Raw genomic sequence first — 22042 nt, 5'->3', positions numbered from 1 at the left:
AGATGTCGGCGGCCGCAGGGGTCCTGAGAGGGGAGCAGATAACACATAAACAGGGGGGGCCACAATCCCCATGCAGCACTGCTGGCCCCTCCCCCACTGGACAGATGACAGCAGGGTGGGGGACCCCTGTAGGCCGGCCTGCCTCGGACCCTCCGGCACAATGTGGACCCCCTGATGTAGTGGATTAGGGCCCCTGCAGGGGGGTTATGGGGATAATTGATGGGGAGGGGTTCCCCACAAACTCCCCTCATACAGCCCCCACAGACCCTCCCCACTCACCAGCGCATCTTTTTCAGGTTCCAGACGTGCCGAAGCTTCAATATACCTGGAAATTGAGGGCAGCGGAGAACAATTACTGGGGGAATCTCAGCCAGGCACCCCCCCAGGGGGGATAACTGATGTGAAGGAGGGGTCTGTTCTCCCCAGGGGCTGCTCTGAGGGGAGCAGGAATAACACCGAGAATCAGCCCCCTCCCCCGACAAAAGGGGCTCTGCCCCCCACCCCACCCCTAGCATGGAAAATCCCCCTCCCAGCCACACTCTCCAGGGGTTCCCCCCAGAGATGGGATCCCCCAGGGCCTACCCCAGAGGTGGGGGTCATCCATGCAGGACTGGTGGTTAGACACGGTGATGAGGGGGGTGCCGGGCTGGCGCCACTCGACCAGATCATACAGAACTTCCTTGTTATGGACCCGCAGCCGGTTCATGTGCCCTGCGGGGGAGGGGGGGCAACTTAGATGTGGGGGGAACAAACAGGGGAGACCCGCGCTGGGTTCCTCCACCCCCCAGTGGCCTGGGCGATCGGGTCAGTAACTGGTGGGAGGAGAACTATAGGGGGAGAAGGGATGTGTGGAGGAGGTACGGGGAGTCAGTAGCTGCGGGGACAGAAGCTATATGGGGGGCCCCAGGACCTGGTGGGATTTGAGGAGTACCTCCTGCTAACTAGCCCAGAGGTGGGCAAAGGCCTGGCAAGAGGGTAGCCTGGCGGGAGGGGAGCTGACACCCCACAAGCGAGATGCCGGGGGGGGGTAACAACCAGGCAACTTGCAACCTGGGGCACCCCAAGAACCATCACAGTGGGGCCAGAGACAGGGGGGCTGTAGAGGGAGGGGTGTGGAGATGTCAGTGGCTCGTTGGGGAGGGGGCACAGGAGCAGGGCAGTGGAGGGAGGGGGGGAGCTCAGGGTGGGGGGGCAGTGCATGGGTCAGGCGGGGGCCCGGCACTCACTCGTCCAGAAGCAGCTGTAGGTGCCCACCAGGCCGGTGACCAGGCGGCTGGCCAGGGTCCACGGCAGCCGCGGGAATGGCGGGAAGGGCCAAGGCACCTCCAGGGGCATCGTCCGGCCCCCCTGCAGGGACACGCTGGGGTCACAATTGGGCGGCAGCCTCCCGACCCCTACCGCCCCGCCCCTTGCCCCACATCGAACCCCGCCCCGTCCCCATCGCCCCACCCCCCACATCGAACCCCGCCCCTCCCCCATCACCCCACCCCCCACATCGAACCCCCCCTCCCCCATCGCCTGTCCCCCACATCGAACCCCACCCCTCCCCCATCGCCCCTTCCCCCACATCGAACCCCGCCCCTCCCCCATCGCCCCTCCCCATCACCCCGCCCCACCCCCCACATCGAACCCCTCCCCTCCCCCATCACCCCTTCCCCCACATCGAACCCCGTCCCGCCCCCATCTCCCCGCCCCGCCCCCCACATCGAACCCCGTCCCGCCCTCTTCCACGCCCGCCCCCCATTGCCCCCCGTCCCAACCCCCATCTCCCACCTCCCCCGCGGCTGGAAGGCGCCGCGGCCTCCTCCCCGCTGTCGTGAAGGCCGCCGGCCACGGGCGGCCCCTCCGGCCGTAAAGCGCGCCCGGTCCGGCCGCAAATGTAGGTGTCGCACAGCGCCGCGAAGAGGCTCGGAGGACTCCGGAGCATACGAGATGCGCTGGGTAGAGCGGCCGACTTCCGGGTTCGGGGCCACAGAGAGCGGTCGCTCGGCCGCCCCCGCCCCGCCGGGACAGACGAGCCGAGGCGGGCCGGGCGGCTAGAGCGGCCGGGGCAGGAGGCAGCACAGAGCAGCAGGAAGGGCTGGCAGGAGCGCCCCCCGTGGCGCCTCGCGGGGGGGGGTCTCAGTCCCCGCCCCCCCAGGCGCGGCAGCGTGACATCAGGGCAGGTATGCTGACGTCATAATCAGACGCCATGACGTCATCACCTCCCGCGGTGAGATCGCGGCCACGCACACTGCCATCGCAACAAAGCTGGTGACGTCACGCGGAAGCGCTGTGACGTCACAGTGAATCGGGTGAGGTCTTGGCCACACGCGATGACATCACGCCGGAGCCGTGACCTCGCGGGGTGACATCGCCCTGGGCCCAGACGTGTGCGATGACCTCACGGCGACCCGTCCGCTCCTGCCAGGCCCTGCTGGGGGCGCTCACCGGGCGGGGCATGGCCGGGTCCCGTGGCCGGGCAGGCGGGCCAAGCACGCCCCTTTGTGCCGCCGGCCGCGGCACTGCGTGCAGGGCTGGGCAGGCCCGGCATGCGTGTGCGACACATGTCCCCGGCCACGTCAGCCCGTGTGCGGGTCCACGGGTGCCCGTGGGTGCGTCTGTGGCTGTTCCCGTTTGCACGGCAGCGCCTGGGGCCCTCAGCTGGCGAGTCCCCACAGGCCTCTCCCGTGGCTACCTGCCGCGGGGCGGGGATCCCGCCACCTCCTCTCCCCGGCGGGGTGGGGCCAGCCTCGCCCAGCGGGGGGGGTGGGGGGGAAGTGAAATCCGGAGGGGGGGGGGAGCTGGGGCCCATGGGTGGAGCAGACTGCAGAGCCAGCTTGGGGCACAGGGACAGCAGGGTAAGGCTGGGCTCCCTGGCTGGGTTGGGGGTCAGATCTGGGTCCCCCCTCAGCTGAGGAGCTATCTGGGGTGGTGGTGGGGGGAATTTGGTCCTCCTCTGCAGCGCTCCCCTCGGGTTGCTGCCCAGGGGTGGGGTATCAAATTGCAAAGCCCCCCCAGCTTCCTGTCCCTGTCCTGGATCCCCCAGGCTCCCCCCCCACATTCTGTCCCTGGACCCCCCTTCCTGTCCCTGCCCCGTGTCCCCCCCCAGCTTCCTGTCCTTGCCCCGGGTCCCCCAGGCTGCCCCCACCCCCCACTGCAGGGGGGAGGGATGATACCGCAGAGTCCTGTGAGTCCCTGACCCGGTGAGGGGGAAGGGGTGGCTGGGGGGGCAGAGAATCAGCGGGGGGGAGGGGCTGGTGTTGGATAGACAGGACTGAACAATGGGACCCAGTGTTTTAATTTCTCCCCACGGCTCTGCACACAGGACGGGAGGGCGGCTCTTGGGCTCACACTGAGCTGGGCCGGGGGCAGAGTTATCTGAGGGAGAGGGAAGCAAAAAGGGAGATTTTAGGGGGAGCCTCTGGGGGCGGGAGCACGGGTGCAGGGTGGGGAGCTCTCTGGAGAGGGGAGCCGGGGGGCAGACGGTTGTGTGGGGCTCTCTGGGGTGGGAGAGGGGGCAGCTCTCTGGGCACGGTGGGAGGGTGTTTGTGATGGACAGAGCCAGATGCAGCCTGTGGCTATTTTGTTGTTGTTGCTATATTTAGCCCCCACGAAGCCCCGTCTAGATTTAATGCCAGCCCGGGAGTGCCCACCCCCACCCCATTCCATCTGTCTGTCTGCACAACCCTCCACCTGGCTGTGTCCGTCCATCAGTCCCTCTCTTGCAGGGTTTGCCCAGGCCTGCGCTGCTCCCCCCACCATGGGGCTGCCCCCCCCACTGCCTCTGCGCCCTGCTGCTGCTTCTGTGCCCGGCAGGTGCCCCCTTCCGGATCTGTGCCTTCAACCTGCAGCGGTTCGCTGGCCCCAAAGCTGCCAAAGTCGACGTCATGGACACGCTGGTCAAGGTGAGGCAGGTGCTTGGGGAGCCAGGGCCAGGGGAACCAGTGGGGGGGCACAGGGAGGTTGAGGGGAGCCGCTGGTAAGCACAGGGAGCAGTGGGGGAGGGGGGGAGACAGGGAGGCCACCAGGGGTAGGGACAGAGGAGAGGCAGGAGGTGGTGGTGGTGTGTGATTTGCATATGCAGATATTGCTAATGAGCTCCACCCGCACAGATTATCTCTCGCTGTGACATCGCAGTGCTGCAGGAGGTGATGGATGCCCAGGAGCAGGCCGTGCCTGCACTCGTCAGCGCCCTGCACAGGTGGGTTATGTGGGGGCAGGGGCGTAGGGGGGACGGGATGGAGGGTCACCGCTGGGATCCCCCTCACCCTGTTCCCTCCTGCCCCCAGGTCCGCAGGCCCCGACTCCTACACGGCCCTGAGCAGCCCACTGCTGGGAGCTGGGAATTACCAGGAGCGCTACGTCTTCGTGTACCGGTGAGTGCGGCCCCGGGGCAATGTGACGCCCTCGGCCTGGCCTGTCACCAACCAAAGGCGCTTAGCTCAGACACGGCACCAGTGAGCTGCCCTTTGACAGGCCACCAGGGCCTGGCCCACAGCACAGGGACCCAGGGCCTGGGCTGCAGGGACCCAGTTCCTTGTTTCACTGCGTTCAGCTCAGTTCCTGTTCCACAGGCACCCAGGAGGCTGGTCTGGGACTGCAGGCCGGGGGGGTGTGCAGGCCGGGGGGGTGTGCAGGCCGGGGGGGTGTGCAGGCCGGGGGGGTGTGCAGGCCGGGGGGGTGTGCAGGCCGGGGGGGCAGAAACACTCCAGTCCCACCACGACCGCTGCAGAACAAAGCCAGGCGCGTCACTTCGCAAGAAGCCATTTTCCTTCCAGCTCCTGCAAGTTTCAGGGCGTTGGGTTCGCTGGCTGAATCAGAGCGGCTGCCCATGTGGTCCAATCCAGCCCCCGCCACACACAGCATGACCAAAGCACAGGTGAAAGGACACGAATAGTCACCCCACGACTTGGAACTGCGGTGCAGCCAACGTCTGCCTTAGAAAAATCGATGAGTAAAATCAACCCGCCAGAGTGGAGGGATCCAGCACACGTGCCCCCACACCCCACCCCGAACCCCACTCTAAGCCTGCCCCTTACCTGCAGGTCCGGCCGCACCCAGCTCCTCGACTCCTACATGTACCTGGACGAGAACCCTGCCAGACCAGATGCCTTTGTCCGCGAACCCTTTGTCGGGCGCTTCAGCCTGCCCAGCAAAGGTGAGTGTGTGCCAGGACACCTGGGTTCTGCTGGGAGAGGAGTGGGGTCCGGGGGGAGGGGTTGGGAGGCAGGACACCTGGGTTCTGCTGGGATCTGGGGGGAGGGGTTGGGAGCCAGGATGCCTGGGTTCTGCTGGGCAGGGAGTGGGGTCTGGTGGGAGGGGTTGGGAGCCAGGACGCTTGCGTTCTCTACCCTGTAGTTACTCTTCCTTTCTCTGCGCCCCAGTGCTCCCCACCCTGGTGCTTGTCCCCCAGCACACCGTGCCCAAGAAGGCAGAGACGGAGATCGATGCGCTCTACGATGTCTTCCTGGATGTCCAGGCCCGCTGGGGGACAGAGGTGAGGAGGGGGCTGGCCAGGGGGCACAGACAACACTGTGAGAATGGAATCCAGGAGTCCTGGGGCTCCTAGCCCCACTCCCGAACTCAGGTGATGCTTTCTCTCCCCACCCCCAGGACGTCATGTTTCTGGGGGACTTTAACGCCGACTGCGGTTACGTGGCCAAGAAGCGCTGGGGACAGATCCGGCTGCGGCGCGAGCCCAGCTTCCACTGGCTAATCGGAGATGCTGCCGACACAACTGTGCGGAACAGCACGCACTGCGCCTACGACAGGTGGGACCCAGGCTTCCCTGGGGTGAGGGGGGGTGCTCTGGAGATGCTGGGAGCTGTAACCCCCTTCCCTCCCCCCCCCCGCAGGATCGTGGTGCATGGGGAGCGCTGCCTGAGGCTGGTGGTGCCCGGCTCAGCCCAGCCCTTCGACTTCCCTAGCACATTCGGGCTCACGGAGACCAAGGTAATGCCCCTGTCAGGGGAGGGGTGGGGGAACAGGGGGTGTCAGAGAAGAGCCGCCAAGATGGCCAAGGTGAGAAAACCTGCCCTGGCGTGAGAGACGTCCACTCACCCTGCATAGTGCGGATCTGGGGGGGCGGGGGCTGCAGGGGAGTTTCTACAGCTGGGCACGGGGGGTGGGGCAGGTCTCTGTGCTGGGAGGAGGGCAGACCTTTGTCTGTCAGCACAAGGCTCACAAGAAACCCCTCCGGCGTTGTGGCTGGTCTGGGCCGGCAGGTGAGTCAGGCTCAGTCTGCAACCTGGCCCCCAGCGCTCCCGGCCCAGCCAGCTGGAGGGGAACCGCCTGCAGGGCAGGGCAGCGGCCTGGGAATGCCAGCAGCACGCATAGATACAGAGCCAGGGGATCTCTAGCAAACCCCCCACCCCCTGACCCTGTCTCCTCATCCCCGGCCCCAGGCGCTGGAGGTCAGTGACCATTACCCAGTGGAGGTGCAACTGGAACTGAACGCAGCCTCGAGGGGGTGCTGGCCAGCCGGCCCAGCACTGCTGCCCCTGGCTATGCTGCTGGCCGGGCTGGAGGGCTGGGTCTGACCTCCCCATGCAGCACTGCTGGGCGCATGGATCTTGGGGGACACCAGACCGAGGGGCTGGAGTCTAAACCCACCTGCTGGACTCTCCGATCAGCAGAGGCCTTTACTCAGATGCCTGGATTTCCCCCTCCTACAGAAGATGCAGAAACTGCTCATCTCAGACCTGACAAACTCACTGCAGCAAATACAGAACCGGCAGCGTTCCCAGGCGTGAGGCCAGGGGATGTTACCCGATCAGCTGGAGTCCATCCCCCTAGGTCCTGGGCCTGCCTGCCCAGAGCGTTCGGCTGGAGGGGCATCCCTGGGCAGTGGATACGGGTTCAAATGCAGCCAGAGAGGGGTGGGTTTTTTTTAAAGTGACAGAGCAACTAAACCCCTCCATAAAAACAGTGAGGAGTTTGGGCAAAAGCTTTCGTGGATAAAAACCCCCTTTTTCCGCTGCCTGGCTGTTCTTGTGGGTCCAGACTAACAGGCTCCCCCTCAAAGTGAGCTGTAGCTCACGAAAGCTCATGCTCAAATAAATCGGTTAGTCTCTAAAGTGCCACAAGTCCTCCTGTTCTTTTTGTAAACCCCTCCAGGTACTTTCAGACATTTCCTGGTTGCTGTTTAACCTGAGTGGGGCTGTTTGCTGGGTTTGGGGGGGTCCCTGGTGCTGCTTCCCAGTGAGGGTGGGGAGCCAGGACAGAAGCGAAGGGGCAACTGCGACTGGTCCATTAACAACGTGGCCCCGGGGGGCGCAGATGGAGGGGGGAGTGGCACGCAGCCCGTGCCCAGGAGGGCGGGGGGGGCGCAGATGGGGGGGGCACGGCGCGGCAGCCCGTGCCCGGGAGGGCGGGGGGGGGTGCAGATGGGGGGGCCGCGGCGCGGCTGCCCGTGCCCGGGAGGGCGGGGGGGGCGCAGATGGGGGGGGCGCGGCAGCCCGTGCCCGGGAGGGCGGGGGTGGGGGGCGCAGATGGTGGGGGGGACACGGCGCGGCAGCCCGTGCCAGGGAGGGCGAGGGGGGGGGCGCAGATGGGGGGGCCGCGGCGCGGCTGCCCGTGCCCGGGAGGGCGGGGGGGGCGCAGATGGGGGGGGCGCGGCAGCCCGTGCCCGGGAGGGCGGGGGTGGGGGGCGCAGATGGTGGGGGGACACGGCGCAGCAGCCCGTGCCCGGGAGGGCGAGCGGGGGGCGCAGATGGAGGGGGGGCGCGGCGCAGCAGCCCGTGCCAGGGAGGGCGGGGGGGGCGCAGATGGGGGGGGAGTGCAGCACGGCAGCCCGTGCCAGGGAGGGCGGGGGGGGGGCGCAGATGGTGGGGGGGGCGTGGCGCGGCAGCCCGTGCCCGGGAGGGCAGGGGGGGCGCAGATGGGGGGGCGCGGCAGCCCGTGCCCGGGAGGGCGGGGATGGGGGGCGCAGATGGAGGGGGGGCGCGGCGCAGCAGCCTGTGCCCGGGAGGGCGGGGGGGCGCAGATGGAGGGGGGGCACGGCGTGGCAGCCTGTGCCCGGGAGGGCAGGGGGGGGCGCAGATGGAGGGGGGGCGCGGCGCGGCAGCCCGTGCCCGGGAGGGCGGGGGGGGGGCGCAGATGGAGGGGGGGGCGCAGATGGGGGGGGGCGCGGCGCGGCAGCCCGTGCCCGGGAGGGCGGGGGGGGCGCGGCGCGGCAGCCCGTGCCCGGGAGGGCGGGGGGGGGCGCAGATGGAGGGGGGGGGCGCAGATGGGGGGGGGCGCGGCGCGGCAGCCCGTGCCCGGAGAGGGCGGGGGGGGGCGCAGATGGGGGGGGGCGCGGCGCGGCAGCCCGTGCCCGGGAGGGCGGGGGGGGGCGCAGATGAGGGGGGGGCGCGGCGCGGCAGCCCGTGCCCGGGAGGGCGGGGGGGGGCGCAGATGGAGGGGGGGGCGCAGATGGGGGGGGGGCGCGGCGCGGCAGCCCGTGCCCGGGAGGGCGGGGGGGGGCGCAGATGGGGGGGGGCGCGGCGCGCTGCAGCCCGTGCCCGGGAGGGCGCGGGGGGGGCGCAGATGGGGGGGGGCGCGGCGCGGCAGCCCGTGCCCGGGAGGGCGGGGGGGGGCGCAGATGAGGGGGGGGCGCGGCGCGGCAGCCCGTGCCCGGGAGGGCGGGGGGGGGGGCGCAGATGGAGGGGAGGGCGGGGGGGGGGGGCAGCCCGTGCCCGGGAGGGGGGCGACACACTGCAGGGAGACAAGACCATTCAGTCCGCGTCCCCCCAGCTAGCCCCGCCCCTCGGACGCCTGGGTCCCACCACAAACCCCAGCAGGCGCCCGCAAGCCCCCCCGCGCCTGCCTTTATACCCCGCCCTCCTGCGCCATTGGCCGGCGCCCGACCCAGGACCCAGCGCCAGCCAATGGGGGGAGGCCTCAGTACGGCTCCCCCTGCGCATGCGCCTCTCGGGCGGAGGCCACAAGGTGGCAGCAGAGAGCGGGCGGGGCGGGGCTGAGCTTGGGCCGCTCTGTGCCCCGCCCCCTCAAGCCGAGAGGCGGGGCCTGGGCTGGGCCTAGGGACAGAACCCAGGAGTCCGGGCTCCCAGCCCCGCCCTCCGACCCCACGGTGTGGGCCCCGTCCGGCTCCCGCCAGCGCCGCAGCAGGGACCCCGGCTCAGGGACCCCCAAGCAGGGGGCTGGCAGCCGCCAGGGACTGACCGACCCTGTTGCACTCTGGCCTCCGTAACATGCAGCGGCAGCGAGTTCCACAGGTTAACCGTGCGGCGCGGGAGGACACACACCCTCCGGTTTGCTCGAAGCCTGCGCCTGTTCATGCCATGGGCTGAGCCCCCGCGCCCGTGCTACGCAAAGGGTTGTAGAACAGGTCCCCAGTCACTGTCTGCCCCCCTTCGTGGCTGTACGGCCCCCTAGCCTGCCCCCCCATCTGCCCCCCCCGTGGCTGTACGGCCCCCTAGCTCGCCCCCCCCCGCGGCTGTTCAGCCCCCTAGCCTGCCCCCCCTCGTGGCTGTACGGCCCCCTAGCCTGCCCCCCATCTGCCCCCCCCTCGTGGCTGTACGGCCCCCTAGCCTGCCCCACCCCCCGTGGCTGTAAAGCCCCCTAACCTAGGTCCCCACCCCAAGTCACTCCTTGTCCTCGCTGACCGGACCCCGCCTTTGGAATCGCTCCTGCCGGCAGCTGGCCTATCCCCCTGCTCTCCATCTCTTCCAGCTCTAACCCCTCTCTGTGAGCTGGGCGCCCGGCCCTGCCCACGCGGCTGGTTGGTGTCAGCATGGGGATTCCCGTGACTCAGTGCCAGGTGTCACTGCGCCCACCCGGCGACAGTGATTTGGGTGCAGCGTGGCAGGCCCCAGGCCCCCAGCGGAGCCAGGTGTTGCCCAAACTCAGAACACAGCAATGGGGCTGCCAGCCTAAGGGCAGGACAACCTGGGGCAGCCCGAACCAGGCATGAGAGGATGGACGCGAATCTCTTTCAATTAATTAACACAAGCTGCAGGTGAGTGACAAGCGAGCCCCGAGAGAACCCAGGCATCCGGCCCAGACTGGCAGTTCCCCCAGAGCAGGGCACGGCCTTGGTACGACCTGCCGGACAAAAGCAGCATCGTGACACCAGCCTGCCCCAGCTCAGATGCATCAGATTCTGGCCTCCAGTGTGACCCCCTGACCCCCACACTGCAGCCACCTCTGGGGTGGGGCAGGGCTAGATATCTGGGGAGCCCTTGCCTGGGCTTAGATGCAGCCACTTCTGGGGTTAGTGTGGGGGGTGTTATACAGGAACCCCTCCATGTGGCATGGAAATATGCCCCTCTGCAGTGGGGTGCAGGGGCTGGGCATCCATGGATCCCTTACTCGGACTGAGATGCAGCCTCCTCTGGAGTTGGGGGGTGGAAGTCAGACATACAGGGGATCCCCCCCCAGCTGGTGCCTAGTTTAACCCTTTGGGGTCTGCCTCGCCAACAAGTTTCCTGTCCCTTTCATCCTCAGGGCAGAATGAGCGAAGTCCCCGTACCCCACTCACCCCCCCCAGATGCTGGAGGGGCATCGGGGGATGGCAGGGCACCAAATGCAAGTAGGGCTGATCGGGACACCTTGTAGCGGGCAGCTAGTGAGGCCCAGGGCCAATGGGGACCCACTGGAACCAGGATGGAGGGGGCTGGAGACCCCCAGGCCAGCCAGCTGGTACTGGCTCCTCTCATCGCCCACAAGCCACCTGGGGGGCAGCCAGGGCTCTCTCTGGCTCAGGGAGGGGTGACTAGTGGTTAGAGCAGGGAGGGCAGGACACCTGGGTTCTCTCCCTGGCTCTGGGAGGGGAGTGGGGTGAGGTCAGGAGCCAGGACTCCTGGGTTCTCTGAATGGCCCAGCACGAGGGACACTGGTCCAGCCCAGGGTGTTCTCTGGCCTGCACGTGTCAGGCTCAGCCGGACAAAGGGCCCCGTGCCCCAGCTGCTGACTCAGCAGCAAACGAGCAGCCGCGGGCAGGGCCGCCCCAGCCTGGACCCAGACCTACCACGCCTCGTCCCTGCCTGGCTGCTGCTCCCCCCAGCCCAACAATGCACCCCCTGGCCCTGCTGCTGCTTGGGCTACGCCTGGCCGGCGCCGGCTTCAAGATCTGCGCCTTCAACGCACACGGCTTCGGGGAGGCCAAATCGGGCGACACCTGGGTGATGGGCGCACTCGTGCAGGTGCCCACTCAGGGGGCGGGGGGACTGGCTGGACTCAGCCCAGGGGGCAGGCACTGGGGGAGACCAGACAGTGCCAGCTCCCCATACTGAGCGGGCATCTCTTTGCAGATCCTGGTGCGCTGTGATATCGCTGCCGTGCAGGAGGTCCGGGACATGAAGGGTGACGCCATGCAGGCCCTGCTGCGGGAGCTGAACAGGTACTGGGCCAGCCAGGCCCCTGGGTCCCCCCCCCCCCAGCGCTGGGGGGGTCTCTGGGAACCAGGACTCCTGGGTCCACCCAGGAGAGGGAGGCGTGAGCACGCTGATGTTCCCCACTCTCTCCCTGGGGCAGGTACGATCCATCCACAGCTACGCCCAGCTGGGCAGCCGGAGACTTGGCCGCGGGACCTACAAGGAGCAGATCGTCTTCCTGTATCGGTAACCGCCCCCCCCCGGCAGGCCTGTGTGCCCCCCCACCCGAGCCAGCCAGTCCCCACGGTGGGACCAGATCAGAGCTGGTGCCCTCTAGCGCAGTGGTTCTCAAACTTTTGTACTGGTGACGCCTTTTACACAGCAAGCCTCTAAGTGCGACCCCTGCCCCAAATATATAAAAAAGTGTGTTTAATTTAGAACACCATTAAAAATGCTGCAGACAAAGTGGGGTTTGGGGTGGAGGCTGACAGCTCGCGACCCCCAGGTAATAACCTTGCAACCCCCTGAAGGGTCCCTACCACCAGTCTGAGAACCTCTGCCCTAGGGGGAAAGCCCTGTGTCTCATTCCCCACCCTGGGGCAGCTCTGACCCCATTGTGCTCTCCCACAGGGCGGACCTGGTGACAGTCACGGATTGGTACCAGTTTGGGGAGGCTGGAGACTTTGCCCGGGGACCCTTTGCTGCCCGCTTCCATGTGCCCAGCACAGGTGGGTTCCCCTCCCCATGCCCCCCCCCCGCACCATCCACCTCTTCCTCCCCCAATCCCTCTGCAGCTTTGTGATGCCCCATGACCGCCCCCCCCCCCAGCTATAACCCTCTTCCCCAGTGCAGTGCCCGGGGACAGCAACCCCCTGGCTGGAGTAGCACCAGCACTAGGGGGGGGGGCGGGGGAGGAGGAGGAAGAGCTGGGGCATCAGGTATCCCCCGCTAACATCACCCCCCCCCCCCCGACAGCCATCAAGGACTTTGTGCTGCTCTCACATCATGTCAGCCCCCGGGATGCGCCCCATGAGATCGATCAGCTCCACCGGGTCTGCCAGGAGCTGAGCCAGCGCTGGGGGAACCCAGGTATGGGGGAACCCACGGGACCCAGGTATCTGGGAGGGAAGGAGAGAGAGAGAATGGACAGCACCATGGGGAGCCAGGCATCCGGGACAGTTCCATCGCAGCTCCCATACGCTGGGGGTGAAGGGGAACAGGACCCAGGTGACCGGATTCCCATCTTGCTCTCTCCCCCCCCAGAACGTGATGGTGCTGGGGGACTTAAATGCAGGGGGGGCCTATGTCCCCCACAACGCCTGGGGGTCCATCCGGCTGCGCTGGGATCCCCGCTTCCACTGGCTGATCGGGGATGGCGTCAACACCACAGTGCGAGCCCGGACCCACTGCGCCTACGACAGGTACTAGGGTAGCCTGGGGGGACCAGCATGGGGATGTGGGGGGACTGGCTCCCCCCATAGCAGGGAGAACTGGGGGAGCAGAGAGCCCCTGGCAAAGGGTTATCAGTTAACCTCTGGGGGAAAGGAGTAGGGGTTGGGGAGAGGCCTGCCTCTCTCCACACTGCAGTCCCCCACCTTGGATTGCTCTGGCACTGGTGCAGGCTAGAGGGAAGGGGCAAGTTAAGGGACAGCTACCCCCTCACCCCCTCTCTGCCCCCCAGGATCGTGGTCCAGGGGGATGAGCTGCTCAGAGCTGTGGTGCCTGGCTCAGCCAAACCCTACAACTTCGCCAGGAGCCTGGGGCTGTCGGAGGAGGAGGTGAGAGGGACCCTGGCATCAGGGAATGACACCCCCACCAGCCCTGGGCACAAGGGGGGAGGAAGGGAGCAGAGACAGGGACCCTCACCAGGAGGGAGCGGGGACAGGTGTCACTCCCCCTCAGATAGCATCCAGAACCGAGACATAAGTGGGTAGGCCCACGACTCCTAGGAGGGGAGTGGGTTACAGGCCAGGGAAGAATGGGACCAAGGACTCCTGGGTTCTCTCCCTGGCTCTGGGAGGGGAGCGGGGTCTGGTGAGTTAGAGCAGCAGGGGCTGGGAATGAGGGCTCATGGGTTCTCTTCTAGTTTGGGGAGGGCAGAGGGGTGTGCACCCCTTAACCCCCCAGCAATTTAACACTCCACCTCACAGGCCCTGCAGGTCAGCGACCATTACCCCGTGGAGGTGAACTTGTATCTGGCCGGGCAGGCACCGCAGGAGCTGTGAGCAGGGGGCAGCCCTCAGGGCAAGGACCTGCCTCCATCCCCATCCAGCGGGGGCTCAAGCTGTCCCACAGCAGCCCCCAAGCCGCAGCACCAGAGTTGAGTTACTCAGGGCCCCGCCCTGCCTCCCCCCAGCCAGGCATTCACCGCCCCTGCTGCAGCTCATCCTGCCCTGTGCTGCCCCCAAAAGAAGGGGGAGGGCTGTGGCTCTGGGATCCCCCCCAGCTGTGCCCCACAGCACACACAGGTGGGCATTAGAGGCCAATGCTTTTATTCCTGCTGGGGGGACCCCAGGATGGGGGGCAGCCAGGGGCTCAGGCAGCATGCAGGGCCCGCCACTTGTCCAGGGGCCCCCGGCTGGGGATGTACTTCACACCACAACCGTCTGGCAGCAGCCGCTTCTCGGCCACCATGTCCTCGAACTCATCCGCGTTGAACTTGGTAAAGCCCCATTTCTTGGAGATGTGGATCTGGGGGGCAGGGACAGTGGTTAGCAGGGGTGCTAGCTACACAGGAGGTCTCCCGCGGACACCGGCTGTGTCCCCACAGTCCCTTGGGTGTCACCCCCCACACCTCCGATGCCCGTGTCCCCCGCGGTCCCTTAGGGCGCTCCGTACAGGGTACGGAGCACGTACACAACCAGGGGGGGTGCTGTGCGCAGCCATTGCACACCGGGCCACCACAGCAGGCAGGCCGGTCGGCTTAACTGGCTGCAGGGCAGCCCCAGAGGAGACAGGCCCCATTCCCCCACTGAACCAGCCAGTCCCTGCCCTGGGACTGGTTGGGAGCCAGCAGCCCCCCAAGGAAGCACAACCCCCCAAGGAGCCCCACCATGACTGGGGGGAGCCCCCCACCCAGAACCACCCCCATTACCTTCTGGCGCCCGGGGGAACTTGAACTTGGCCCTGCGCAGGGCCTCCACCACATGCTCCTTGTTCTGGGCCTTGGTGCGGATGGACATGATGACCTGGCCGATGTGCACCCGAGCCACAGTGCCCTGGGGCTTGCCGAAGGCGCCACGCATCCCCGTCTGCCAGCCTGCCAGGACCCATGGGGCATGAGCTTGGGGGGGGCGCGCATGGCCAAAGGGCCCTGTGCCCACATTCCCTACCCCTACAAATGCCCCCCACATCCCCCACCCTCAGTCACACCCCAAACACCCCCTGAGCACGAAGAGAATCATCCCCACACATGTCCCCTTAGGTCACTGCCCCCCCCGCATTCCTACAGTCCCTTAGGGTGTCACCCCACACATCCACTGCCCCTCACCCCTCCCAAACACCCCTTGAGTCTATGTCCCCGCGGTCCCTTAAGGTGCTCCATACAGGGCACGGAGCACGTACACAACCGGGGGGGTGCTGTGTGCAGCCATTGCACACCAGGCCCCCACGGCAGGCGGGCTGGTCGGCTTAGTGGGCTGCGAGGACCCCTCCCTGCCCCCCACGTTCCCCCCACCTGTCGGCACCAGCGCAGGACAACATCTTGTTGATGCGGATGACATGGAAGGGGTGCAAGCGCACACGGATATGGAACCCGTCCTTCCCACAGCTCTTCACCATGTACTTGTTGGCACAGATCCGGGCGGCCTCCAGCGCTGGGGGGGATGACAGAGTGAACTCAGGAGGGGAGCAAGAGGGCCCCCAACCAGCAGCCCCTCAGCTGGGATCTTCCTGGCAGGTTTATTGACCCCACCCCTCACTTTCCACCCCCTGGACAAGCACTGCCCCCGAACAAGCCCCCACCTCCCAGACAAGGCCCCAGCCACCCCCTCACCTTCAGAGGAGAGCTGCTCATATTCATCCGACACCATGTGGCCGCAGAGGGGGAACTCGTCCACCTTGGCCTTCTTCCGGCCCAGGTCGAAGATGCGGATCTTGGCATCTGGGGGGGGGGGAATGGGTGAGAAGGGGACCCCCTATGAGCCAGAGCAGACCCTGGGGTCTCATCCTCAGGTGGGGCCCCTTCCCCGGGGTGTCCAAGCTGGCAGAGACCCCCCAAACCCCAGGAAGGAGGCCTAGCAGAACCCCCAGGTCTTTACTAGTAGCATGACATCATTTCCTGAGGGCCCCACACAAACCCCTCCCCCTCCCACCCCGCCCCCCACGGCCCCCAGGCCCAGCCCTGTCTTCCCCCAGCCCCCGTGGGCCCAGCAACACACGGGGGGAGACTCACCTGGGACGCCCCTGCAGAAGCGGGACTTGGGGTACGGCTTGTTCTTGCAGTACCGGTAGCTGGGGGGGAGAGGACAGTGAGACGGGGCCAGCCCCAACAGCCCCCCCGCCCCGGGACACCCACCCCCGGGGACGGCCACACGCACCCACGGGCCGGGCCGGGCCCCACTCACCAGCGCGCGGGGCGGCGGCCCATGGCGGCTCCGGGCAGGGTCTAGAGAGAGACGCAGAGACCGGATCAGACACGGCGGGGGGGGGGGGGGCGCTGAGGTCGCGCCGCAAGGGGGTGTCGGGGGGGGGTAGTGTTGGGGCCGCGCCGCGGGGAATTGTGGGTCCCAGCCCCAGGTCCCTCCCAGGGCTCCCAGCCCGGACACGCGCTCACCTCGCCGTGCGGCAAAGAGAAGGGAGTCGCGCATGCGCGCACCTTTTGTACGCAGGCCCCGACCGCCGCTCTAGCCCCGCTTCCGGCGTAGAGCGGCGGCGCCGGCCAATGGCGGCGGGCGTTCGCCCTCCAGCGCATGCGCCCTCTTGCCCAACCCGCGGCTCCGCTCTAGCAGTGGCTTCCGGCGTAGAGAGGGAAACGCATGCGCATCGCGGACACCAGGCCTTCTCGCGCGTGTTGCGCACGCGCGCTGTTCCCATCCCGCCGCCATTTTAGAGACCTAGCCGGCGGGCCTGCGGTTGCTGCGCATGCGTATTGAGGACGAGGCGTGTCCATCGACGTGCCTGCCGCCCGTCCTCTACGCCCCGCCCATCTGCCCTGTTATGTAAATATCTCGACGCTGATTGGACATGGGGGCGGGGCCAGCGTGGGTCGGGCCCTGTGTCGGCTGTCCCGAGGCAGGGGAGGCGCGCGGGCCCGCCCAGATCAGCGCGCGCGGCCCAAAGCTCCGCGCCGTGCAATTTGCATACCGCTCCGATTTGCATACAATTGCATTGTGCGGCTAATTTGCATCTCGAGCTAAGATGCATATTTTGTGACGTTGCCGGAGCCGGTTTGGGCCCCACCAACTGCGTCATTGCAGCTAATTTGCATGTGGACAGTCGGCCTCATTTGCATAGCGGGATCCGAGCTTGTTTGACCTGTAGCTGGTGGCACGGCCGGCCTCATTTGCATGTGTAATTAATTCACCCCGATTAACAGTTGGTCTGGTTGCAACTTATCGGCATATCTGAATATTTGCATATTCGCAACCCCGCCCCAGGGGCCGCCGGCGGGGCCCAGCTCAGCCCCACCCCCCGGACCGTCATGCCCTGGCAGTGGGGCTGGGTCTCTATGGGGAGGCACCACTCATGCGGGGCCCCTGCTGTGCCTGGATCTGGTCCCCGTCCCCGTCCCCCCCCGATCATTGCGGCCCCAGAACGGACCCTGGGGGCCGGCCTGGGGGCGGGACCCGGGCGCTGCCCGGGGGGGCCTTACAGTGACGCTGGGGGGAGACCGGGCGGGAGACCGGGGGTGGGGACAGGACCACGAAGGCACCCGAGGCCAGATGGGCCCGTGGCCATGAGCCCGCGCCCCAGGGCGCCCGCCAGGCTCTGGGGCCAGGCTCAGGCCTGCTGGAGCGGGCGAGGGGGCCCGTACAGACCTGCCCCACCTGCCCCGCTCCACGAGCAGCTCAGAGGCACGTGGGCAGGCCGAGGCCTCCTGGTGCCGGGCAGACACGGGGGTGTGTGGTGTGGGGCTGGGGGGGGGAGGGAGGGAGGGACACGGGGTGTAGGGGGACTTGGGGGGACCCGGGGGGGAATATCACAAAACTCCCGGGCCTGGACTGGCAACTACCGCCCGCTCAGAAGCCAGCCACACACTGACCCCACCCCACACTTGTGCCCGGCTGGTCTGACCTCGCGACACCCGCACGTTGGCTCGTCCCCACCCGAGCCCTCAGAACCAGGGCCGGGGCGGCCGAGGCCCCCACTGCTGCAGCCGAACCGGGCCCATCAGGGACTTGGGATGTTTCAGCCACAGGCAGCTTCCCCCCACCCCTGTCTCAGTGCCCCCAGACAGAGCGGGGGCCCCCCCAGGCTCTCAGCGCCCCCAGATGGAGCGGGGCCCCCCCACCTCAGTGCCCCCACCTGGAACAGGGTCCCCCCAGGCTCTCAGCACCCCCAGACGGAGCGGGGCCCCCCCAGGCTCTCAGCACCCCCAGACGGAGCGGGGCCCCCCCCAGGCTCTCAGCACCCCCAGACGGAGCAGGGCCCTGGGCCTGGGCCGAGGGCTCGCTCTTCCTGCATGTTCCGTTTGCTGCCCGTGCCTGCTGGCCCGACTCCCGAGCCCTGGCACCCGCTCCTGGGACCCGGCGTCGCTGCGAGGCTGTTGCAACCTGGGCTGGCTCACGGGCCAAACCCCGCTCACCCCTGAGCTGGGCGCCGGCTGCCCCAATGCCCCAGCTGCAGCCTTTCCCTGCCCCCCGCCCCCGTAGTTCTCCCATGTGGACAGCTCCAAGCGCTGCCCCAAACGGCCCCATGCCAGTGGGAGTTTGTCAGCTCTCAGCGCCCACAGGCTGGGGCCCGGGGGCTCCTGCCGCGTGACAGACGAGGCTCAGCCCCCACACCGCCATGCAGAGCCCGGCAGCCGGGGACCTAAGGGAACCGGGGCCGCTAATGCCGGCGCGTCACTGGATTGCCGGCCCACCCAAGCCTTGGCCGATTCTTGCCCCCCCGTAGCTGCAGCAGGAGGAGCTGGCTCGTCTGCAATGCAGCCGTGTCTGGGGCAGAGCCGGGGCGGTGGGGAAGGGGCCACCAGCCCCCACCTCCCAGGTCAGCTGGGGGCATCGTCCCCACGCGCCAGGGCTGGGGGACATGAGCCCCACCAAGCCCCCGCAGATCTCCGGGGGGCGGGGGGGAGAGAGAAAGATGACACAGTAGGGCCCAGCAGGCCAGGCATGGGCTGGGGGCGTTGGGGGGGGGGGGTCAGTTCCCCTGCAACCCCCAGCTGCGCCAGCAGGTGTCTCTGCTGCACAAGCCAAAGGCTGAGACAAAAATACAGCAGCCCTCAGGGGCTGCGGGTCGGGAGTGAGGGGCACCGGCAGGGCTGGGGGGCAGGGCTGGGCTAGCAGGGGGCTGCGGGTCGGGAGTGAGGGGCAGCAGCCAAGCTGGGGGGGGGGGAGAGCTGGGATAGCAGGGGCTGCAGGTCAGGAGTGAGGGGCACTAGCCGAGCTGGGGGGGGGGGCAGAGCTGAGGTAGCAGGGGCTGCGGGTCGGGAGTGAGGGGCACCGGCAGAGCCGGGGGAGGCCAGAGCTGGGCTGGCAGGGGTAGCAGGGGCTGCGGGTCGGCAGTGAGGGGCACTGGCAGAGCTGGGCTGGCAGGGGCTGCGGGTCAGGAGGGGCACCGGCAGAGCTGGGGTAGCAGGGGCTGCGGGTCGGCAGTGAGGGGCACTAGCCGAGCTGGGGGGGGGGGCCAGAGCTGGGGTAGCAGGGGCTGCGGGTCAGGAGCGAGGGGCACCGGTAGAGCGGGGGGGGGATGCAGGGCTGGGGGTCAGGAGTGAGGGGCACCGGCAGAGCTGGGGGGGATGCAGGGCTGGGCTAGCAGGGGCTGCGGGTCGGGAGTGAGGGGCACCAGCAGAGCTGGGGGGGATGGGGGGCTGCGGGTTGGGAGTGAGGGGCACCAGCAGAGCTGGGGGGGATGGGGGGCTGCGGGTTGGGAGTGAGGGGCACCGGCAGAGCTGGGGGGGATGCAGGGCTGCGGGTCGGCAGTGAGGGGCACCGGCAGAGCTGGGGGGGATGCAGGGCTGGCAGGGGTAGCAGGGGCTGCGGGTCGGGAGTGAGGGGCACTAGCAGGGCCGGGGGGGATGCAGGGCTGGGCTAGCAGGGGCTGCGGGTCGGGACTGAGGGGCACCGGCAGAGCTGGGGGGGATGCAGGGCTGGGGTAGCAGGGGCTGCGGGTCGGACTGAGGGGCACTGGCAGAGCTGGGGGGGATGCAGGGCTGGGCCAGCAGGGGCTGCGGGTCAGGAGTGAGGGGCACTGGCAGAGCTGGGGGGGATGCAGGGCTGGGCTAGCAGGGGCTGCAGGTCGGGAGTGAGGGGCACCGGCAGAGCTGGGGGGGATGCAGGGCTAGCAGGGGTAGCAGGGGCACTAGCAGGGCTGGGGGGGATGCAGGGCTGGGCTAGCAGGGGCTGCGGGTCGGGAGTGAGGGGCACCGGCAGAGCTGGGGGGGATGCAGGGCTGGGGTAGCAGGGGCTGCGGGTCGGGACTGAGGGGCACTGGCAGAGCTGGGGGGGATGCAGGGCTGGGCTAGCAGGGGCTGCAGGTCGGGAGTGAGGGGCACCGGCAGAGCTGGGGGGGATGCAGGGCTAGCAGGGGTAGCAGGGGCACTAGCAGGGCTGGGGGGGATGCAGGGCTGGGCTAGCAGGGGCTGCGGGTCGGGAGTGAGGGGCACCGGCAGAGCTGGGGGGGATGCAGGGCTGCGGGTCAGCAGTGAGGGGCACCGGCAGAGCTGGGGGGGTGCAGGGCTGGGCTAGCAGGGGCTGCGGGTCGGGAGTGAGGGGTACTAAGAGCATGTAATAGCAGCGGGGGGGTCTGCGCTGGGAGTGGCTGACGTTGGCAGGGGGGCGCATAGCCCAGGATCGATGCCCAAACAAGGCAACACGCAAGGCCTGGTGCAGCGGGGGAGGAAGGGAGCAGAGGCCTCATCCATCACCGGCCCCGCTGGCAGCCAGCCCAGCCCAGCCCCGGCCCTGCAGCTTAAACCACACGGAGCCCTAATTGCAGAGCAGCGAAATCCAGAGCCTGGAGCTGTGGGAAGGAAGCCAGGGGAGGCTGAGCCCGCGCCAACCACCCCAGGGTCAGAGCGGTGGCTGCTGGTTCCCTGAGAGCTGGGAACGCACAGCAGGGGCCGCGGGTCGGGAGCGAGGGGCAGCGGCAGGGCCGGGGGCAGAACTAGATCCTTGGGGCAGGCCCAGCCTCGTGCTGCCCCACCCCAGCTCCTGCCGCCGCCTCGCCCCACCCAGGGCCCCGGAGGAAGTAGCCTGGCATGTGGCTGCCAGCTTCGCGTGCCATGTGCTGCCGGGACATGCAGCCCTGCCCGGGCAGCAGCTCTGAGCCTGGGGGTTGGTGCCAGTTTCGGGGGGGTGGGGGCTGCCGTACTTTGGGCCTGCCCTGCCCCTCCCCACACAGGCCCAGAAGAAGGAGCTGGCCAGCTGCAGGGGAAGGAAGGAGCTGCCCCCAGGGCCAGCCTGCCCCCTAGTCTCTCTGCTGTGCCCCTCATCTGTGGGGCCCTGCCCTGTCTATCTGCCTGCCCCTGGCAACCCCCTGTGCTCCGAGCCCTGACTTGCGGTTTCCTCTGGGCGGAGGTGGCAGCCGCTCTGCGCCAGCAGCCGGGGAAGGGCTATTTCTGGAGCCCGTGGGGAGGGTGGCACAAGCTGGCGGCTGCTGGGATCCGTGCGGGAGCCTGGGCGGGGCGCGGCTGAGATCAGCCTGCTGGGGCCAGGCCGGTGCAGTGCTAGGTGCCCCCAAACCTCCCACCCGCGGGGGCAGCAGGGAACGGGGCCAAGTCGGAGCAGGATGCCAGCAGCCAGGGCTCTGTGGGACTCCCTGCCACCGGATGGGGAAGACTCATTCCTTTGCAGGAGGATCTATGCCCCAAGTTGGGGGGGCAGGTTCCATCTCCCCAGGAGCCCCCCGGCCACGCACCCCGACAGACGGACGGACAGACGGCCGCTGAAGCAGAACGGTTTATTCCCCGTCCCCGGAGGGGGAGGGGCGGCTGGCGTGCACAAAAACATTAACCAAAAATTAATAAACCAGGAGTCGGGGGGGGGGGGGGGGGAGAGAATGGGCAAAGCAGCAAAGGTGGCAGCTGCCCGAAATGCCAAGGAACGGCCCCGCCCGGCCCCAGCACAGGGGGGTGGGGGTGTCGTCTAGCTGCCCAGCCCCACCGGCCGTGGGGCTCCGAGGCTCTGCCGGGGCAGCGGTGGGAGGACGAGGCCAGCAGCGCAGCGAGGGGCCCAGGGGACCCAGGCGTCCGGGGCGGGGGGCTACGGCACGGAGACGTGGAAGGGGCTGTTGGGGACGTGCTGGTCGCCCCATTTCACCACCAGGACGTAGTCGCCCTTGTCCTTCAGCAGGTAGGAGACGGTGTAGAGCCGGTTCCCCAGGTGCTTCACCACGATCTCCTCGCACGGCGTGCGGGGGCCGTGCACCCCCACCAGCAGCATGCTGTTCCCTGGGGGGACATGGGGGTCAGTGTGGGGGTGGGGACCAGCCAGGCACAGCCCGGGACCCCACCCCTGCCTGATCTTCCCTCCCCCCCAGCCAGCCCCCCGACCTCCACCCTCCTCCCAGCCCCAGTGCCGCCCCTGAGCTGCGCAGGGTTACCTAGACTGCCCTGGAGCTGGGCTGGTTCTGGGGGGCTGATC

General features: G+C 68.3%; 5 protein-coding genes and 2 non-coding genes across 7 annotated transcripts in view; 2 read left to right on the top strand and 5 right to left on the bottom strand.

Moving 5' to 3' along the window:
- The window catches only part of TAFAZZIN (tafazzin, phospholipid-lysophospholipid transacylase), a 4436-nt gene extending 2558 nt beyond the window's left edge, over nt 1–1878 (bottom strand). The window contains exons 1-5 of the mRNA XM_077840226.1: nt 1774–1878; nt 1227–1347; nt 583–711; nt 280–325; nt 2–23 (exon numbers count right to left, since the gene is read on the bottom strand). Coding sequence (XP_077696352.1) covers nt 2–23; nt 280–325; nt 583–711; nt 1227–1335 — 306 coding nt within the window. The 5' untranslated portion in view covers nt 1336–1347; nt 1774–1878. The remainder of the gene's footprint in view (nt 1; nt 24–279; nt 326–582; nt 712–1226; nt 1348–1773) is intronic.
- Nucleotides 1879–1916: 38 nt separating this feature from the next.
- Nucleotides 1917–7061, top strand: LOC144278871 (deoxyribonuclease-1-like 1; the record flags this gene model as incomplete). Its single annotated transcript, XM_077840225.1, has 9 exons — nt 1917–2165; nt 3711–3887; nt 4095–4183; nt 4272–4358; nt 5028–5140; nt 5367–5479; nt 5596–5753; nt 5838–5934; nt 6387–7061. Coding segments are annotated over 9 exons (1218 nt in total), but the record flags the coding sequence as incomplete, so codon positions are not given.
- A 3933-nt stretch (nt 7062–10994) lies between these two features.
- On the top strand, nt 10995–13783 carry LOC144278870 (deoxyribonuclease gamma-like). The gene is made up of 6 exons (XM_077840224.1): nt 10995–11126; nt 11235–11347; nt 11475–11543; nt 12428–12718; nt 12979–13075; nt 13448–13783. The coding sequence occupies exons 1-6, from the start codon at nt 10995–10997 to the stop codon at nt 13520–13522; spliced, it is 777 nt and encodes a 258-aa protein (XP_077696350.1). The 3' UTR covers nt 13523–13783.
- RPL10 (ribosomal protein L10) lies at nt 13773–16113 on the bottom strand. The gene is given in 8 exon segments (XM_077840139.1): nt 13773–13988; nt 14392–14406; nt 14408–14556; nt 14963–15112; nt 15292–15399; nt 15691–15749; nt 15863–15903; nt 16072–16113. Coding segments are annotated over 7 exon segments (660 nt in total). The 5' UTR covers nt 15886–15903; nt 16072–16113; the 3' UTR covers nt 13773–13832.
- LOC144279339 (small nucleolar RNA SNORA70) lies at nt 14101–14234 on the bottom strand. Its single transcript, XR_013348666.1, has one exon. It is a non-coding gene; the product is annotated as a small nucleolar RNA SNORA70 (small nucleolar RNA).
- On the bottom strand, nt 14810–14941 carry LOC144279340 (small nucleolar RNA SNORA70). The gene has a single exon (XR_013348667.1). It is a non-coding gene; the product is annotated as a small nucleolar RNA SNORA70 (small nucleolar RNA).
- Nucleotides 16114–21345: 5232 nt separating the features above from the next.
- The window catches only part of FLNA (filamin A), a 46802-nt gene continuing 46105 nt past the window's right edge, over nt 21346–22042 (bottom strand). Inside the window, 1 exon segment of the mRNA XM_077840104.1 lies at nt 21346–21849. Within this exon segment, the coding sequence (XP_077696230.1) occupies nt 21662–21849 (188 nt within the window). The 3' untranslated portion in view covers nt 21346–21661.

Source organism: Eretmochelys imbricata, chromosome 23 (assembly GCF_965152235.1).
Source record: "Eretmochelys imbricata isolate rEreImb1 chromosome 23, rEreImb1.hap1, whole genome shotgun sequence".
Classification (NCBI taxonomy): domain Eukaryota; kingdom Metazoa; phylum Chordata; order Testudines; family Cheloniidae; genus Eretmochelys; species Eretmochelys imbricata.
Note: the sequence above shows the minus strand (reverse complement) of the source record. Positions and strands in the feature narration are given on the sequence as shown.

Coding starts and splice junctions, on each gene's coding strand:
- LOC144278870 (XM_077840224.1), top strand. CDS start 10,995: ATGCACCCCCTGGCCCTGCTGCTGCTTGGGCTACGCCTGGCCGGCGCC. Junction 11,127..11,234: donor TGATGGGCGCACTCGTGCAG/GTGCCCACTCAG, acceptor ATCTCTTTGCAG/ATCCTGGTGCGCTGTGATAT. Junction 11,348..11,474: donor TGGGCCAGCCAGGCCCCTGG/GTCCCCCCCCCC, acceptor ATCCATCCACAG/CTACGCCCAGCTGGGCAGCC.